This window comes from Mesocricetus auratus, unplaced genomic scaffold (genome assembly GCF_017639785.1).
Source record: "Mesocricetus auratus isolate SY011 unplaced genomic scaffold, BCM_Maur_2.0 Super-Scaffold_100026, whole genome shotgun sequence".
NCBI classification, from domain to species: Eukaryota; Metazoa; Chordata; class Mammalia; order Rodentia; family Cricetidae; genus Mesocricetus; species Mesocricetus auratus.
Genome location: NW_024429207.1, coordinates 18,976,666 through 18,996,831, shown reverse-complemented (window position 1 = coordinate 18,996,831; position 20,166 = coordinate 18,976,666). Strand labels below are relative to the sequence as shown.

The following is a 20,166-nucleotide window of genomic DNA, read 5'->3' as shown; positions in this document are numbered from 1 at the left end:
AGCAGGATGGGAAGTACAAACATAAGGTAAATGAGCCACAGGGCAGCATATAGATTAATAGAAATGGGTTAATTTAAGTTCTAAGAGCTAGCTAAAAACAAGCCTGATGCATCGGCCAAGCATTTATAATTAATATTCAGTCTCTGTGTAGTTATTGAGGAGCAAGCTGGCAAGACAGAAAACTCCACCTACAATTCAGTACAGGCACACGCGCACACACACACACCTGATACTTCTGAATAGTCAATGAAATATGCAAATGTAATCACAGACACAGCAGTCTGACTATATACACAAAGGCAAAGAATACACGAGGAGAATCTGTATTAGTCACCAGGTACCCTTACAGAGGACAGAATGAGACTGAGGGTCACACATGTGAACCTGTTTCAACACTCTGTAATTTGTTTCTTATCAGGCATGATATTTTCTCACACGTCTTTTCTTTCCTTCTCCCACACCAACCCCTTACCTACATCTTTCATACAAGCCAGCAATAATATAAATCTGAGAATAAATAATAAATACTGCTTTATATCTTTTCAAATTGGCATCCCAAGAACAAATATAAAGTTTTAGATTTTTTTAAATAAATGAAAAGAATGAAAGGAGGAAAAAGACTAGTGATCTCAACACTGGGAAGCAGGGATATCACTCTACGAGCCACGGAGTACCTAGCTTACATGGGGTCTGGATTCAATCTGCAACATCACAAAAAGTCAATACATACATGTGTCTGTACATACTAAGAAAGAAGGGAAGAGGCCCACTGTTTACAATACATTTTAATAACATTCTACTCTCCTAAACTTAACTTTCCCTAACATAAATGCACTAGTACTAAAACTAGCTGTTTAGAACTGACCTCATCAGCAGTAACAGAAGTAAAACCTAATTAAGGCCAACAGGAATTACTCATAGCAATCATCTGGGGATAAGAAAATACAACCCAGGTCTTGGTTCTCTAGTCCACCATCATCTGGCTATAATTACTAGCTCCAAGGGAGTCAAGCAGCAACAATACTTAGGATTCTACTTCCACACTAAGAGAAAGGACACTTTTACATTTGGTTAGATGCGAAGGAAGAACTGTATATTCAAGATTGACTCAAGATGCATCTTTCAACCATAAAGGTGACCACCATGAAAATGGCTTCATAGCAGACAACGAAGCAAGGCCAGAGATAGTCCAAATGTTTCCAGGCCACCCTGCTTCAGGAAGCAGCTTATAAGAGGCTATGGAAGCTATGGCTGAAGTCAGTTTGACTCTGGTTTTTCCACTGAAAGTATTCTTGTCAATAAAAATATTTAGTCATTAATACCCTGTAGCCATATGTTTTATATTGCGCTAGGCATCAATCCTATGGCTTTCTGCATGCTAGCCATATGCTCTACCACTGAACTGTTTTCCTGCATGCGCCCTTAGCTTCAGTGCCCTTCCCCTGAAAAACTAACCCTAACTAAATGAAAGGAAGTTTCTTCCACCACTTTTCCCTACATGCATGTATCGGGTGGGGAAAAGAAAAACCACTCAGATAGACTGGTCTTCCCTTTAAATCTCCGACTCTAAGGGAGTCATCTGTACTTCTGGCCATCTACAGTTTTTCCTTTACCTATTTGCTATCCTCCCTACCTCTGAGGACATTTGATAACATTCCTCTCTCCTTATATCTCCTTCCCCAGTGGTTCTCAACCGTGGGTCATGACCCCTTCGGGGGCCAAACGACCGTTTCACAGAGGTAACATAAGAACATCTGCATATCAGACAGTTACACTAAAATTCATAACAGCAGCAAAATTACAGCTACTAAAATAATGTTATGGTTGGAGTCACGACAACATGAGGAACTGTGTTAAGGGGTCACAGCATGAAGAAGGGGGAAAAACCACTGCTCTGAAGAACCACAGCTAATAGAACATCTAAACTAGGAAAAAGTAAAGCTATACCTATCTTAACAGATAGCAAAATCCTATACATGAAAACCCTAGGGAACTGACTAGAAAGCTACTAGACCTAATCAAAAAAAAAAAAATCAACAGAGTTCAAGATCAACCCAAAAATATCTGCTGTTCTCATACACCAAACTGAATAATCTAAAAGAAAAAAAAAGCAATGCCATTTACAGCATCATTTAAAATAGTAAAATACCTAGAAATACATTTAACCAAGCAAGTTTAAATAAAAAAAAGCTTTGTTCACAAGCTGCATTTCCAAATGTAAAAGAGTGAAGATGAACCCTTAATTCAAATGAAATACGAACTGGAATAAAAGAGCTAAACCTAAAAAATTAAAATAAAATTAAAAAGAGAGTATGGATTAAAAAACATGAGGAAACAACCTATCTATTAATAGTTTAAAGGACAAGCAACATATGGTTCATATACATGATGAAATATAATTCACTCTTATATACAAGATGAAACATAATTCACCCTTAAAATGGGAATTAAGCTGGGTTATAAACCACAGCATCGATGGACTTTGAAAACACACTGAACCTCATCTGTCAGAAATGAAAAGGACGAATATTTATGGCTCTACTTAGATGAACTATCTGAAATGGGTAGATTCATAAGATATATTACAAATTATTGGGGCCTGGGAAGAGGAGGCAATAAGTTATTGCTCCATAGTTTCAGAGTTTCTGCTTAGGATGAAGACAAAGTTCTAGAAATAGGGCTAGGGTGTGGCTCAGTAGAAGATATTTAGTGTGAGCAATGCCTAGCACCCAAAAACATGCAAACAAGAACCCAAAGCAACAACAAAAAATATGTTTTAGAAGCAAATAGTGGTGATATTTGCACATGAAGGATGTAGTTAATATCACTGAATTGTACTTCAAATATTGAGTTGGAAAATTATATATATATGTATATATCTTACAAATTCTAAGTTTGTTTGTTTGTTTGTTTTTTGGTTTTTCGAGACAGGGTTTCTCTGTATTGTTTTGGAGGCTGTCGGTCCAGCCTGGCCTCGAACTCACATAGATCCACCTGCCTCTGCCTCCCGAGTGCTGGGATTAAAGGCGTGAGCCACCACCACCCAGCCTTGTGTGGTTTTTTTTTTTTGGTTTGTTTGTTTGTTTGTTTGATTTGTTTTTTGTTTTGTTGTTGAAAAAGGGTTTCTCTGTGTAGCTCTGGCAGTCCTGGAACTCGCTCTATAGACCAGGCTGGCTTCAAACTCACAGAGATCCCCCTGCCTCTGCCACCACTGCCAGGCTTTAAGGATTCTTCTAATAAAGTCGTTCCCCTTACAAGTCTCCAGCAGTTTCCAGAACAATCAACAAATCCTGCACAAAATCTCTGATCTCCACCAGCAGCCTTATTTTCTCTGCCTTAGTGACTCTTCTGGGTAGCTCATAACTACAGGCAGCCTCCTGCAAGCTTTTGCACTTTCTTTTTTCTGGAGTAGCCACCAGGTGATCTGTCACTTCCTTCCCAGTGAAACTACTGGGAAACTACAGCTCCCAGCCCCCACTGGCCTTCAGCCCTCTTTTACTTAGACATACTATACTTGGTAGTTTGCGTGTCTCTTTCCACTAAAATTTAAGCTCTAAAAGGATCAATTTTCTCCCTGTCCAATTCATGTTGTTGTCTCTAATGCCTTGAGCAGTGCTCAACGATTACATGCTTAGTTCACACAGAACTGAGACGTCATTCTATAGCAGAGCTCTGTAACAAGGAGGTGAGTAGGGGATTCCATCCTCGAGGCAAGAGGAGAAAGGAGGGAAGACTGGTATTCAACTCCCCTATCCGCCCCAGGCTTTGCAAACAGTCTCTAACACAAAGTCAGGAAGGGCATTGCAGAGCAGCAAGATTGTCTTGAGTTCGAGTCGAGGACAGCCTGGGCTAAACGTGTGAGGGGGATGCAGAAGAGAAGCCCTGTCTCAACAAAACCAAAGAAAAATAAAGCCTAAATTACTGCAATTTGGGGACTCTGAATTAGCACCCTAAAGATTGCTCTCCAGGTTTTTTACACACCACGTCTATCAGAGAACAAGTCATATTGAACAAGACAAAAAGTCCATTAAGTATAATGACTTGAACTTAAGAGATCCAATACAATTTGCCCAAGCGTGGAAGGCCGGTTGCTCCCCCTGATTTAGTAATCTCAGCCCTCATCTGAAAGCTGGCCTCTCGGGGAGCGAGGAACAGAGGCGGAAGGGGCGGGAAAGTCCACTAACTGATAGGGCCAGAGGAGGCCTGAGGTCCCCAGGCCTCTCTCCCCGGAATCTGAATGGGAAAGGGGGCGGGTTTCCTTTCTAGGAATCTCCCAAACACCACCCCAGGGGACGCCAAGGGTGCAAGGTGCGTAGATACAGCCTGGGGTACGCAGAGGGGAGAAGCAAAGCGTGGAAGACACGTTACCCTGAGAACAGCCACATCCACGGTCTTCTCCTTCAGCAGGATGACTTATGGAGGGCTGAGGAGCAAAGCCCCACAACCCAGGCATCGGGCGAGGTCCCACATACACTAACTTTACACCAGCAAGCGCCCAGGTGCCCTCCTGCTCTGGACGCTGCCCTCCCCTGCACTCTGCCCGCGGCCCCGCCCAACTGCTCCCCGCCCCGCCGCCCTCCCACCGCAGCCATCCCTGTAGGCCGGCGCGGCGCGCATGCTCAAAGCTGACGGTCGCCGGGCACGCCGGGAAATGTAGTCCCGAAACAGGTGCGGGCGAGCCGCGGGAAGTGCCAGGCTCCCGCCACCTCTCCAGCCGGCTCTCACGCACGCCGGGTCCCCGCGCGCTGGCTGCCATCAGGGCGCGCCCGGAGGCAAAGCCCGAGCCCCCCTCTTTCCGCTAGCGCGGCTGGGGAGGCGGGGTCCGCAGCCCGGCCCCGCCGGCAGCTCCCCGCCTCCCTCCCGCCCTCCCCGCGGCGTGGGGCCGGTGCCCGAATCCAGGCAGCGGCCGCAGGAGGCGCGGCGGCGGCGGCGGCGGTGGGCGCCGCAGGCGATGCCCCTGCCCCGCTGCTCCGGCGGGGGGCAGAGCGCGCGGCGGCGGCGGCGGCGGGGAAGGAGGCGGGGAGGCGGCGGCTGCGGCGGAGGGGCCGAGAGCTGGCGGCGGCGGCGGTGGTCGTGAAGGGCATCGGTGGCGCTGACGGAGATGATGTGAGTGTCGGCTGGCTGGGGGACCCCTGGGGCTGCCGAACCCGAGCTGGGCGGCCGGCGGCTTGCGGGAATCGGAGCGGGAGGCCCCGGGCGGCCGAGGGATGCTGCGTGCGCGGTGCGGAGCCGGCCGAGGCCGGAGCGCGAGAGCCGAGCCGGAGTGGGGGTTCCGGGCGGCGGCGGCGGCGGCGGCGGCGGGGGCAGTGCGGACCCAGGGGCGTCTGCGATTGTTCTCAACACCCCTCCCCCATCCCACCCCATGTGTCTGTTTGTCACTTGCAGCTGAAGATGGAAAGAGCCAGGCGAAGGGGAGGTGGCGGCGGCGGCCGTGGTCGCGGAGGCAAGAATGTGGGGGGCTCTGGCCTAAGCAAGAGCAGACTCTATCCCCAGGCCCAGCACTCTCACTACCCCCACTACTCCGCGTCAGCCACCCCTAATCAGGCTGGGGGCGCATCCGAAATCCAGGAGCTGGCCTCCAAACGAGTGGACATCCAGAAAAAAAGGTTTTACCTAGACGTGAAGCAAAGCTCCAGGGGCCGCTTCCTAAAGATAGCTGAAGTCTGGATAGGGAGAGGCCGGCAGGACAATATCAGAAAGAGTAAACTGACCCTCTCCCTGTCAGTGGCCGCAGAGCTGAAGGACTGTCTAGGCGATTTCATCGAACACTATGCCCACCTGGGTCTGAAAGGCCACAAGCAAGAGCATGGTCAGAGCAAAGAGCAAGTCTCCAGGAGGCGGCAGAAGCACTCTGCACCCTCCCCGCCGGTGTCCGTGGGCTCAGAAGAGCATCCTCACAGTGTCCTCAAAACAGACTATATCGAGAGGGACAATAGGAAGTACTACCTAGACCTAAAGGAGAATCAGCGAGGCCGCTTCCTAAGGATCAGACAGACCATGATGCGGGGCACTGGCATGATTGGTTACTTTGGCCACGGTTTGGGCCAGGAACAGACGATTGTCCTCCCAGCACAAGGAATGATTGAGTTTCGTGATGCCTTGGTTCAGCTGATTGAAGACTATGGCGAAGGAGATATAGAAGAACGAAGATGTGGAGATGATGAGCCACTTGAACTCCCCGAGGGGACCTCTTTCAGAGTGGACAATAAAAGGTTCTACTTTGATGTGGGCTCTAATAAATATGGAATTTTCCTGAAGGTAAGTGAGGTGAGGCCACCTTACCGTAATACTATTACTGTTCCATTCAAAGCTTGGACAAGGTTTGGGGAGAATTTTATCAAGTATGAAGAAGAGATGAGGAAAATTTGCAACAGCCATAAAGAAAAGAGAATGGATGGCAGAAGGGCCAGTGGTGAAGAACAAGAATGCCTCGACTAGCATGAAATTGAACTCCATCAGGCAAAATTTAAAAATCATTAATTGGCTAACAGTACTGATCCATAATCATTTCAAGAAATTTTTCCTCTTTTGGGCCCTTTGTTATCAGTAATACCTCTAGTAGTTTATACTTCAAGAAGTCTGATTCTCATGTTACACATAGATCACTATGATTCTCATGGGAATTTTAACCTCCCCAGAGCTAAATAGTTTGGCTGCTTCAGCTGCTCCAGACGATTGAAGTATGCAGATCAGCACAAAATGTGACATTCTGACCGTTAAACACCATAGCTAAAGATTTACATTGCACTATGACAGAATCCTGAAAATGATATATCTACTTAATATGAAAGTGTGAATTTCTGTTTAACAAATCCTCCCCCCCCCAAGAAAGTCCCATTCATACTTCATTAAAAATTGCTAAGTTTACCTGTAAGGAAGTTACCACAGAAATAGAAATTGACCTCCAAGTATAGTATATTTCTTTATGAAAGTACAAATAGGAATAATTGTTCATTGGGTAGCTGAATATTAGCTAATGCCACTCTAAAAGATCAAATGTTAATAGGTTATTAAACCTTTCAAATACAATGTCGTATTCCTTAACAGTTACTATTTATAGTGTTCTGTAATTTCAAATTTTGTGGTAACCCTACAGTTTTAGTTGCCATATCAAAGCCATGGAAGAGTTTTAATGAATTATTCTAAGCTAGTTACAATCTCATCTCTGTTTCCTGTACTATATATTTTATTGACTTTCTAAAGTTTTGAGAATTATATTTATGTCACTGTTGAGAGGGAGGTTTTCATCCAGTGGCTTTGCTATGGAAAATTTGATGTTTTAGCCTTTCATGATCATTCGCATTCATTTTTTTTTTCTTAAAATCTATCATGAATGTTCAAAGTGTTGTATTTTATGCTTCCCCATTTATGTATTTCATAGGGTTGGTGCACCAGTTGATTGAAAAATTAGATGTAAAAATACATCTAATATATTTTAGTAGCACTTTAGTATTTGCTGCCCTTAAAATCATGTCAAACTTCCATTATAAATCTGATATGATACAGATACTTTAACTCCTTCTTTTGCTGAGTAGAAAAAAAAAGCATTTAGAATACAAACTTGCAGTCTGGGAGATACAATATTTGGAAACAAGATTGGTTATAAACATTCAAAAGGAAAATTCAGGCAATTTCCAAGGTGCTCCTTCTGATTCTTCAAGAGGTTTACTCTACACAAGACATATCCATTTGCCTGTATTAAAACTCACTTTCCAGAAAGTGCCACCTGAATCTTTAAACACTCAAGCAATTTTTAAACAAGTGGGTATAGAATATACATGTACCAATATCCCTTGTTAACTGACTAAAATTTCATCTGTTGGGATACATTTTATTCTAAATGAAATTGTGTTTGGTCCTGGGATCAGTCACTGTCCCACAGTAAGGTCATATAATCCTGTTTAAGAGACAGACACTGATTTCAACTCCCCAAATACAGTTCTCATTGGTGAGAGCTGGCTGCAAGATTGAGGTCAGAGTGTGACTCTTCTCTGATGCGCTATAAGCAAATCAGAATTTATTCTTAACAATTTTCCCTCTGGAACTTTTTCCCAAACACGTTACACTTAGGTCACTAAGGAGACTGTGGAATGAATTAAGGAAGTTGATTTCACTGGTTTCTGTTACTTAAGAACAAGCAGCTAGTAGCCCAGACATACCTACTGGTGTTGGTTGCAGATTATATTTCACATTTCTTGAAGTACTATGATGGAATCTCACTCAGTTCATTATCGTTGTGAACCATCTGGATCACTGTGGAACAACTGAAGGTTAGAAGATAATGTTAGTACTAAAGTCAATAGCACATGGTGGGTGTTGAGACTATAAAAGTAGCAAGGATTCTTAAACAGTCCTAACTGTGTAAACTAACGTAACTATGTAGGCTTGCTAAAAAGTAGTTTGGGTATATGAAGGAGTGGTGTGCACTTGAATTACTGTACTACTGATTGTTATTGCTGCCCATCATAGTGCCTATCAATAGTAATCAACCTGTCAGATTTCGGCGAACTGGAGCTGTGAATATTCCATATTCAACTGTTCCTATCACTATTGCTGTGAGTGTATGCTCGCTCTTAAAATCTTATCTTCCTTTTTTAAATATTTATATCCATTAGGATGAACTGATTTCTTTTTGGTTTTTAGTCTGATGAGGTTTGAGTGTGTATATATATATACGTGCATATATACACATGTCAGACGTGAAGATAAATATATTTTAATTCACTGTATATACATATTATTAACTTCATTTCACATTAATTATTTAAGTAAAGAACAAGTTAAATAGCCAGATTTTCTACCTTGTATGTATACTTCAAAGTTTTTGCCATCTCAAAGCTACAGGTTGGGTAGATACATATATACTGGCAATTGAACACACTCTACAGTCATTAAGACTTCTACCAATCCTTTGTTTGCCTTTACATAGTTAATATATTCATTGAAAAATGGTATGATGATATGATTTTTTTGATACTTACAATTCCCAAGAGTTCATTAGCCATAATTGTGATCCAGTTCAAACATCTGGATTTAGGATGTGTATTACCATGTATCTTATAAAATAAGCTACTATTTTTATCTGTGCAATACAAATTTTATTTATTGTCATTTGTAACCTAAGTGGAGCTGCAAGTGTACATGGTATTCAAAATAACAGGATCCTTGCCTTGAAGGCATTAAACTCTTAAGGAAACTGGATGTTAGAAACAAAAAATGAGCATTGAAGTTAGTAACCAAAATTACTAGTTCACTGTATAATGCTAAAACATTGATGATGTTTGCACATAGTAATCGAGCATAATGTGGACAGACTCAAACTGTAATAACATAAGCTAATAGTATAAAATCTGGAAACGGGTTCCTCAGTAGTTGTGTGCTCCTAGTTATTGAAGGCAGCACATTAGTGCTGCTTATATGCAAAAGATGCAATGTATTATAAAGATATTCAAGTTCTGCCACATTTTATTATTTTCCTTCTTAAAGCCCCAAACTGCCATGTCCCTTAAACTTGAGTCAAACACAAGCTTATTTGCACTAAAGAGCATGGCCAAAAAAATAAATGACAGGGTGGAAAAGCTATTTAGAGCCTCTTGAAATGATTGGTTCTAATGGAAGAATTTCACATTTGTCTATTTGAAAGCTATATGGTCCAGGCAGACAATCTGTCAGTTCACTAATTTAATAATGCACTTTACCTTTTGTATATAGAAGATGTACATTTATGCCACTTGACAGGCAGGATGTGTTTCAGTAACTATGTAGTTAGAATCTGTAAGGTGATCTCTTGCATGCACATGTTTGTGTTAGAACTATTGTAACAGGTTTCCATTAAGTCGATGTAATGGAGAACAAGGACAAAAGATGGTTTTAAAACAAATCTCAGTTCATTTAACAAGGAATTTTAAAGTAGATCATATTTGTATTAAGGACTAGAATAATATAAAACTATTCCTAATCCAGATTAGTATTGCAGTTCAGACTATGTCTACTTGAGACTTCCCATAATACTCTAAAAACCAAATCGGGGAATCTGGCCAGATAACTTTCTTAATGGTTCTGTTCCATTGTTAAAATGTGTTTAAGTTATAAAAGGACAGTACATGCTACAGCACTAGAATTAAAAGTATGGTTAGCTTATATTTTAAAAATCACCAGACTAAAGAAATAAAATTTTAAATAAGGAATATAAAGAGCTTTGTAAGTTGCTAAAATAAATAGGATATTTCAAAGTCTGCAAAAGTATTAACCTTCACCAACTCAAAAGGGAACTGGGGAGTTTGGTGTATCCTTCTACCCTGAACACATTTGAAGATGTATATTTGAAAACTAAATAATTGTTGCTTAATAATAGGTTGTATGTACTTTACTGAGAAACCCTGTGTACTAACAATTTATCAAGAGTGTGCTATATTTATCGCGTTTATTTATATCTATAGATAAGAAACATTATATATAGTCATCCTATCTTAATATAATCATGGATTTATATTGTAATTTTGCAAATATTTTCAGTAAAATAAACATTTACCTGAGCTGCACAGTTTGAAGAGGATGAAATTGGAATATACTCTCAGATAGTCATTTTTACTTAGCAGCTATCATTGAAAACTGATGTATTTATTGTCATTCCTTTAGATTTGTTTTATAGTTTATTTACTATTTAAATGAGTGAGGCTTGATTTGAGTTTTAATTGGTTGTCTGAAAACTGGGATTTTATGTAAAATTTTTTCTTGCCTCTTTCCAAGTGTCTTTCACTGAAACCAAGACATCCTCTTCCAAACTCTAGGTAAGGGCTTTGGTGAGTCACCACCTAGTCTGAAATCTGTCTTTACTCCAACACCAAAAGTCTTTGGCAAGATGTCTTGTCAAAGGAAGTTAACGTTGATTCTGTGTCCCCAGCATGGTACAGATCAAAGATTTGTCATTGCCAGATAAGATTCATTAAAATCTTTCTGATGTTTCCTTAAGGATTTCTTGACTTTCATAGAGGAATTGTGGCTAATGGCTAGCTCATCAAAGGAAGTGAATACAGAGTTAGCCTGCTGTTGAGATAGTCTATGGTCTACAGTATTACAGCACTGGAGTACAGGAAAAATGTGTTTCCCAATGCAATATTGCATGTAAATTGGATTTTTAGATCACAGTAAATCGACAATAAAAGAAATATGGTCAATATGCATAGGTAGATGTTACAGGAAGTTTTTACCATTTTCTTGTATAATGGAAAAAAATCGATCTTTATTCTTAATTTGATGTGACTTTTCTCAGTCATTTATTTTAATAGTAAGTTTTAACATTTTAATAGGAAAAATATTCATACAGTATCAGGTTTATGGGACTAAGAATATAGTTCAGTTGATGGAATATTTGCCTGCAATGGAAAAAGCCCTGGGTTTGATTGCCACACCACTTATAACACCAACACTGGGGAGATGAAGGCAGGAGGAACAAAGTTCAAGGTCATCCTCGACTACATAGCAAGTTTGAGGACAGCCTGAGCTACATGAACCTCTGTCTCCAAAATAATAATACGATGCTGCAATAAGCAGTAAAAAGTAGCAATTAGTGTTATCAATTTCTTGTGTTTCCTTTTAGAGGCGTTCTCATGTGCAAACATGTATATACATGTATTTTTTTAAATGCATAAACATGCACGTTCCCATACCTGACAGTAGCAGCTTTAGGTCTGGCATTTAAGGAATTATTTTCTTTTTACTAAATATCATGTTTTATTTGGTTAGCATGTCATTTAGTTTTATATTATACAGAAAAGACGTCAAGAAAATAGCATGTAAATCCATCGAATATGTCTATTTATTTTTATGTGTAAAAATACGCAATTTCACATCCTGGTTTCCTCATTCCTCCCCACCTCCCCTTCCACATCACCCCATTTTTCCTCTCTCAAAAAAATACTGCCATTTTCTCCTGAAGTAACACATCAGTTCAGGGGGGATCTGGATATTGATAATTTAGCCAAGTTACTATATGTGAGGTGAGCCATGCTCTCTAATGAAAAGCACTGATATTTAAAAGCTTTAGCAAATTATAGCTTTCGATCCTTCCTAGCTGTGCCACTGTTTATGCATCCAAAGACCTTGCCATTATGAGCACATGAACATTAGAACTGCAGTGAAAAATTTGATGCTGTGGCTTTGTTGACATCGCTTGATTTATTAACAGGAAATACTGGTCTGTATAATAGGAAAGGTATAAAGCTTATTTAACAGCTCTTCAAATCCAAGTCTACACAAAGAAACAGCACTGTTCTAAGCATTTGACGCACTAATTTTTTGGTTTGTTTCTTGGATTTGGGGTTTTTTGGGGGGGGAGCATGCACACCTGTGTGTGTGTGTGTGTGTGTGTGTGTGTGTGTGTGTGTGTGTGTGTGTGTGTGTGTCTGGGGAACTGAGGACCAATGCTGAGCAAACACTCTGCCACTGAGCCACTTGCCAACCCTCAAAAGGTTGGACTTTTTATTTATTTTTTTTAATGGGCCAGAGTCTGTCAGAAATTCGGGGCCTATGATAATTTGGGGAAAGTGTAACTTAGAAAGTGGCTGCGAGTACAACTAAGTCATCTGCTGGAAAAATATGAAGTAGCAAATGTAACTGTTGAAAAGTAAGGCTAGACAAGAGAAAACAAGAAGAAATTGGCAAGTATTACTATTCCTGAAAATGGAAGCAAACTAATAGTTCTCTGACAGGCCCTGGTGGGAGGGGGAACATACACTCTATGACCTCTTCTCTTTTCTGTTGACTACCAAGAAAAGAAAAAAAACTGAAGCATTAAATATTCTGCCCTTGAACCCTTCAGTTTCATAAGTGAAAGCAACCAGGTAAAATATCTAACAGAATTAGAAATATATCTTAAACATAGGCTGAAGGATTCTTTATTTATTTTTATTTTATGTGTATTGGTGTTTTGTCTGCATGTATGTCTTTGTGAGGGTGTCAGGTCCCCTAGAACTGGAGTTACAGACACTTGTGAGCTGCCATGTGGGTGCTGGGAATTGAACCTGGGTCCTCCGGAAGAACAGTCAGTGCTCTTAACCACTGAGCCATCTCTCCAGCCCCTGAGGGATTCTTTTAATAGATTGGTACCTGTAAACTTTCTGAGAAAAAAATATGAAAATTAAAAGACATGGCTTAAACTTTATGGTAGTATCTGTGTGGTTGGTGGTAAAATTTGTTGTTCAGGAGAGAGGTATTGTCAGTAGATATGATCCTTTTAAACATTTTAAAATCGTGAGAGAATTGCATCATATTTAATGAATAACTTCACCATCCTTTTTGGATCTGTAAAACTGGCCAGCATCTGCTTATACTGTTTAAACTTAAGTAGTGTGTACATATTTCTCTGTATTCATAGAGAATAGACCAAAAAAAGGTGAAATTCACCTTCAAAATTGAATTGTGTTTAAATTTAGGGCAAAATTAATAATTTCCAATTCCTAGTCAGAGTTCCCTTGATGTCTTTGGTGCATTATCATTCCTAAATTTTATCATCTTTGTGTTTTCCTTGTGAAAAATTGTTTTTACTGACTACGGTGACACCCACCAACACACTGAAGTGCAGTGGTCAGTGTGGCCATTGGGAAGGCACTCCCTTGTAAAGCATAGTGAAAATAGCTTGCTCAAATAGAAGAGTGTCTTGGTTAAGACTGACTCAGACACTCAGTAGCAACTGTCTGCCTTCTCACTCCTTTCTCTTATGCTTTGTCTCTACAACTGTTCTATACACTTTCTAGGGTTTTAGGAAATAATAAGATTTTTTTTTAAAAAACTGACCCTTAAAATTTCCTACAGTATTTGAGTTGTACAAAGTATAACTTGGAAGAGGAGAAAGTTTCTCCTCATAATCTTTATTAAACTAATGGTATAAATCTGACTGATTTAGCTGACTAAAGCCAGAGTTTTTCACTCAGAAAGTACTATAGAGAATGTGGTTCTGTGGGGTAATACTCTTCGGGATTTTATTTATTGTAGATTCTATCAGGTTACATAAAAGAAACAAAAAGAAGAGAATCAGAAAAGCAGTAACTCGTAGTTTTTTTTTTCTTCTTCCTTTTAACGAGAACTCAATCTGACATGAGTAAGAGAAATATTCCCAATCCCTTCTTAAGCTTGAACATAGGAACTGGGGAAGTAGTAAGACCTGATTCTGTAACCTGATTTAACTTCTGTTAGGTACATTCTTCATGTGATAAAAGTACTGTGTTGGGTTTACTCCTAAACTTAAACTCTGAATCATTGGAGTGTGAAAGAGTCAGTAGGTCAAGGATACCGGCACTGGACATTAGACAGAAACAACAGTTGTGTGAGGTCCATGGCACCTGTGATCTCCTTAGCCACACAATATAAAGTCTTGTCCTAGACTCTCAAAACCAGTAGCATACTAACTACACTGCTTACACTTTATACTACTATTGTCATCTACTTTATATTTTGAGGGGAACATTTTTAAATGTCTCATTTTTGAAGGAGTGTGGTTTGTTTCTTCAATATATTCTATAATCATCTCTTACATTCTGCAAGGCAGAGTAATTCTTAAAACCTAGCATCATTGTTCAAATGCCATTCCTGGAATAATCATAAAATACAATGCTAAGTGGTAGTGGCGACTGTCGCCCTAGTGTCCCAGAGAATGAAGTACTGACTCTGATTCTCTATTCTTTGGCCGTATTGAATACTATTGTACAAATAATAATGTTGAACACAAGGAAGAACACGTACCTGGAACAGCATGGTTCTCTTGTATGTCTGTACTTACTAGGCTGTACACAGATTAAATATCCTAATGCTTTGTTTGTTGTTTGAGCCTTGGGAAAATACGAGCGTTGGTGAATGGAGAAGTAGCTAGGCTGTGGTCATAGGGACATCCTGTAAGCACTCTAGTCCTCCATTGTGCAATGCCATCCCCTGCCAAAAGAACAGTGTTAAAAGAGTGATGCTGTTCTCAACAGACAATCAAAGACAGCATTTAGGAATAACCTGCTTGTGTTTTAAAGAACATACGCACAAGAATATTTTGATTGTCTTCAAAGCACTAGTGCACATACAGTTATTTTTTTCCCAAAACATTTCATGTCTTTGGCCTGGTGGTAGTTCACAGTACTAATTTAGTTGGTCTAATTTCGAACAAATTCCATAGAATAAATTGACTATTGTAGACAGTATTCTTTCTCTGTTTTCTCCTCCCTCTCCTCAAAATAGCACATTTTCAGTTTTCAGTTGCCTCTCTTGGTGGTGTTTGGAGTCTCAGTGGAGCATGAGAGAACCATTTAGTTTGTTACTTCTTTGCATTTGTCATTTGGAGAGAGTTTCTTCAGCCTACTGTCAAACACTGCAAACAACTTTACCTAAAAGTACACACTTGAAATACAAAAACTTCACAACAGATCAAAACACTAGAACCATGAAATGATGAGCTAAGAATAGAGAAAACAATGTTAGAACGTTATTGCCACTTGCTAATTTGCTTCGGAAACTGCTGTATTGGCCTCCATGTTCTTCAGAGGCAGTAAGATTTGTACCAATGATTTCACAATCTAGAATTCTAACAGGATGAAATCTGTTGCTGTTTAGTAGGTACTTTAAAGAGTTTACCATGTTGTAACCAGGTATAAAAAGAGAACTCTAGAATTCAGTTCACTAGTCATCTTTTTTCCCTCCCACCTACTATACCCAACTGGAATTCAGTGAGAGTCTACCACCATGACCCTACTCTTTACCCTGTTTAATTTTTCAAATAAAACATGATAAAGGCCAGAGCTGCTCTTTGAATTAAGATAGATCTATATGGATTGTAAGAAAGGAGGACTGGTCCTTCGCTCAGCCACTCTTGGCATCCTTACCATAGTTAGCTAAGAGTTTAAGATGAGTAGAAAGTTTAGAATCATTCTTGGCTATATAGAAATGTAGGTCAGTCTGGAATACAAAAGACCCCATCTTTAAAGAGAGAGATGGGGGGTTGTAAAAGAGTGACAATAAAGGTTTCATCAGTACTAATAACTAATATTGAATTATCTATTTTAAACTACTACTACATTGCTGGACCCTTTATATAGACTTTCTATTCTGTATAACAACATTATTACCTTCATTATAATTTTCCAGAGATTTAAAAATTGGCTCCATATTTCCCAACTAATATATTTGTCAACTAAATCGACACTTAAACATTGTGCTTAGCTAGGCCAGGCTACCTATAAGACTTACTTAGAAACACACACATACACACACACCAACTTAGTAAAACACAGTCTGTCCCCACCAGAATAAATTAGTTTCTGATCACTGGGAACTATGTAATCCAAAACTATTCCCTATAAATGGGATTATTAATCTCACCAAGAGAAGTTTGCTTTAATGAAGATGTATTCATTTGGTTTAGGTAGCTGTTCATAAATAGAACTTACTTGGTCTTAAGTGTAGATTATAGACTGAACTTCAAATCCTGGTCAACTATTTCAAATAAGTACCAGTAATTTTTAAAAGGTTCAAATGATGGGACCATAGATGGATCATCCTGATTCTTTCCCTAAGGACAGAAAAGACAAATCGCTGTTCACTATGGGTCTACTGTTTCTTTTCATGAACTGAAGATAACTGGCTATGTTAAATTAGTTTGGAAATAAATCTTATGACTATTATTGAGAGGTTTGCTTGTTTCTTACAACTTTTTCCTGCCATCTGACTGAGAGTTCACCCTTCCTCCATACTCTGGCACGTTATTCCTGTCCCTGCCACACTGAATTACCAACAGGATCAGTGTTCCATTTACAGGCACATATTTTCCCCCATTGCTTTGGGATGATGGTTTAGGAAAGTTTAGGGCCTGTTGACTCCCTGACTTCTGATAGCCACCTGCATTTCCATGCAGTGGGAATGATGGAGTGAGAAGTCTAAGACTGCATTTCTAACACATTTCAGAAAAAATGGATGATACTGAGCTGTGGCATTAAGTCCTGCTGTGATAGATGAGAGTCTATCTGACCTATAAAAATAGTAGAGGGAAGATTTAGAACTAGTATCCTGTTAGGAAGAACTTAGACTCCCTTTAGATATTCACAAAGTGCAAACACCATTTTATAAGTTGACTAGAGTTTTCTTAAATTATTTTTTTCTCTTTATACTCATTCCATTTAATGACCGTTCTGATTCCATATCACTTTTCAACAGCTATCTCAAGATCTATCTGGCAGGGATGAATTATAAAGATATGAAAATCATCACACAGATATATGGATACTGGAGCATGTTTTTAATTTATTAAGTAATTCTGGCATATAAATCTTAGTAAAGCAAAGTGAATGATTACTCAAAATATTACTTACAAGCTTATTGAATATAAGATATTAATACCTGAAGGAACCTAGAAATTAGTCTCCAAATTCTACATTTTGTAATATATATCAAGTAATATGAGTGATTCATGGGTTAGGTAAATAGACTTAAGACTTTAAATGCTGATTATTTCTTGAGAAATATACGTGAGGTAAAATAAACTCATTTCCTTAAAAACACATAACACGATCTTCACCATCTTTCTGAGTCTTCCTTCTATTCACAAGATAGAGGAACTATATAGCACTGTGGTTCTTAGTTAAAGGTTGGACCCATTGCTTTCAATGGAGATTGTTCCCATGGGCACTCATTAAACATATTATCCAAGAGTAAATAACACTTAAAATTGCTTAATTTTTAATAAATAACTTACTCCCTGTTTGCCAGCCTAGTGGGGATGGTATAGGCTGACTAGGTGGGTATGTACTGTAGTATACATAGAGAAAATCATTGTTACCTGCATCTTTCCAACTCTAAGAGCTTATTAGGAATAATACATGGGACTTTTAAAATTCAGCTCTCTTAATTAGCCAAATTGAATGCAGAAGTACAATTTCAAATTGCCAAGGATTGTTCTGAAAACATCCAAATACCCTTTCACCCACTTCTAACTACAAACACTAGTTTTAAGAGCTGTACCTGCGTGACAGAGCGCTTGCCTAGTGTCTTCAAGCCCTGGATTCCATCTCCGACACTAAGAAATGTTTTTAAAGAAAAACTAGTTTTTCTTGGCCCTTACTAATTAGATGAATTGGTTATAAGTTACATATACACACAAATAACAAACATTCATATAGATTCCAGTTCTGTGCCCCTGAGCCTTGCTCTTGATGAAGTAATGGAAACTGGATTCATCTCATTTGTGGTTATACTGAATCACCTGCCATAAAATGTTGCCTGGAGATCTGTAAGGGCGGGGGCAGAAGAACATTCATGCCAAATGTATGCTATTTGTCATCCCAGCTTCAAAACTATAAAGAAATCATCATAGGTCTAAAAAGCCCAAGTTCATCAAGGCAGCTGGTACTTACAGCACCTGTTGCCATGTGACTCACCTAGGATTGAGTCTAATAATTCAAAGAAATTGTTTGAAACCAATAGTCTGCTTTGAAAACAGCACAGAATCTCCACTGTGCCTCTGAGGAACTAGAAGAACTATTAGCATAATGATGTCAGGTAGTATGCCTTTAAATGTTGCATTTGTATTTGCTTCAGAAGAGTTCTAAGCACCTTTAAAATAACAGCATTTTCTCCCTTTAAAATTGAGTCCATTTGGGCCAACGAAATGGCCTAGCAGGTAAGGGCATTTGCTGCCAAGCCTGACGATGTAATCTCCAGAACCCACCTGGTAAAAGAACCAACCCCAGCAAGGTGTCATCAAATCTCCATACATGGACCTACACACACACACACACACACACACACACACACACACACAGTCAAATAAATTTCAAAAACCTAAAGTAGATTTTACTCCAATGATACTCAGACATTAGTGACATGGTTTAATAACAAAGTCAGTTTGAATTCTCATCTCCAGGGATTATGATTTAGTTGGTAGAACAGTTCTGAAATTAGCATTTTAATTGTCTTGTTCATATCTTGTTATAATTATCTGGAAACTTAGTGGTGGTGGTGTTTATGGTAATGGTAGTGGTGGCGGTTGTTGTGACAAGGTCTCCTGCTGTCCAGGGTGGCCCCTCACACTGTCTAGATCATTTTAGCTGGCCTTTAGCTCCTGCTCCTACCACCTCTGCCTCCAGGGTGCTAGAAATATAGGTGCCAGCCACCACCTCCAGTTGAGAGCTATTCATTGTCATCGATTTAAACTATAAAGGTCATTTTTCTAGCTGAAATTGCCGACATTCAAATACTGTAGCGTGTCATTGTAGATGATGATCTTTTTTAACAGTGTTGACAAATATGTGTTGCTTGCTTTAAACACATGAGACTTAAGGTGTAAACCCGGGTGTTTAATTTTGTGATGTCGCATTAGCCAGCTTTCTGGCATAGCCAGTCAATATCGAGGACACCAGTGTCAGCCTCCATAGTTCCAGCTTCCTCTCCCCACTGATTGCTTACTCCCTAGGTTTCACAGCCCAAACATTTCTGAAATTCTCTGCAGCCTGAGGCTCTCACAATTTGACCATCCAAGTCTCACATAATTTTCATCAGCCTTTTCTATTAAAATATTGGGACTATAATAACATCCTTAGTTGGGGACATCTTTGAATGCCTCACTTCTAGTTGTCTTTTTCTATGTCCAAAAATGCTTATCATAAAATTAACCATTTAATAATTTCCTAGTGTTCAATCATGTGATTTGTATGGAGCCAATTTAAAGACCATTTCTATCTGGAGAAAATGAACTCCTATAGCACTAATCTCCCCACTTCTCCTTAGCCCAGCCCCATTGTATTTTTCTCACAGCCTTTTTAAAAAATGTGCAAATAGCTTCTTAACCCCTCTTCTTTCAATAATGGACTTATAGTTATTTCCACTAGAATCGCAAAGCCCTTGTATGCATATGAAAATTGCCCACATAATCCTTGTGATTGAATGGAGGATATTTTGTCCTGGGAGTTCTGCCACTGAGAGGAAGCTTTTATTCTGAGAACTAGGAGACTTGTGGCCATTTTGTGCTTGCTTGTTCAAGATTTGAAACTATAGTAGCCAGGATAAGTAGGCTTAAATTCTAGACTTTGTATGATTCTTTGCAGTGGACAGCAGAGGTTTATCTTCTAACAATACAGATACCAGATTGGACACTTCCCTAAAGCCTGACAGTATTAATATTCGTTAAATAATTTCAAA

General features: G+C 39.6%; 2 protein-coding genes across 6 annotated transcripts in view; one reads left to right on the top strand and one right to left on the bottom strand.

Annotated features, from left to right (window-relative positions):
• Positions 1-4,540, bottom strand: part of Wrn (WRN RecQ like helicase) — a 96,034-nt gene extending 91,494 nt beyond the window's left edge. For all 4 annotated transcript variants that reach the window (XM_013110800.3, XM_005066605.4, XM_013110799.3 and 1 more), the window contains exon 1: positions 4,369-4,540. The gene's annotated coding sequence lies outside the window, so the exon portion shown is untranslated. The remainder of the gene's footprint in view (positions 1-4,368) is intronic.
• A 482-nt stretch (positions 4,541-5,022) lies between these two features.
• The window catches only part of Purg (purine rich element binding protein G), a 31,730-nt gene continuing 16,586 nt past the window's right edge, over positions 5,023-20,166 (top strand). Inside the window, exons 1-2 of one of the 2 annotated variants that reach the window (XM_013110778.3) lie at positions 5,023-5,106; positions 5,386-6,258. In XM_013110778.3, coding sequence (XP_012966232.1) covers positions 5,392-6,258 — 867 coding nt within the window. In that variant the 5' untranslated portion in view covers positions 5,023-5,106; positions 5,386-5,391. Of the gene's footprint in view, positions 5,107-5,385 lie in introns of both variants that reach the window. The other variant, XM_013110777.3, reaches the window with a different exon arrangement.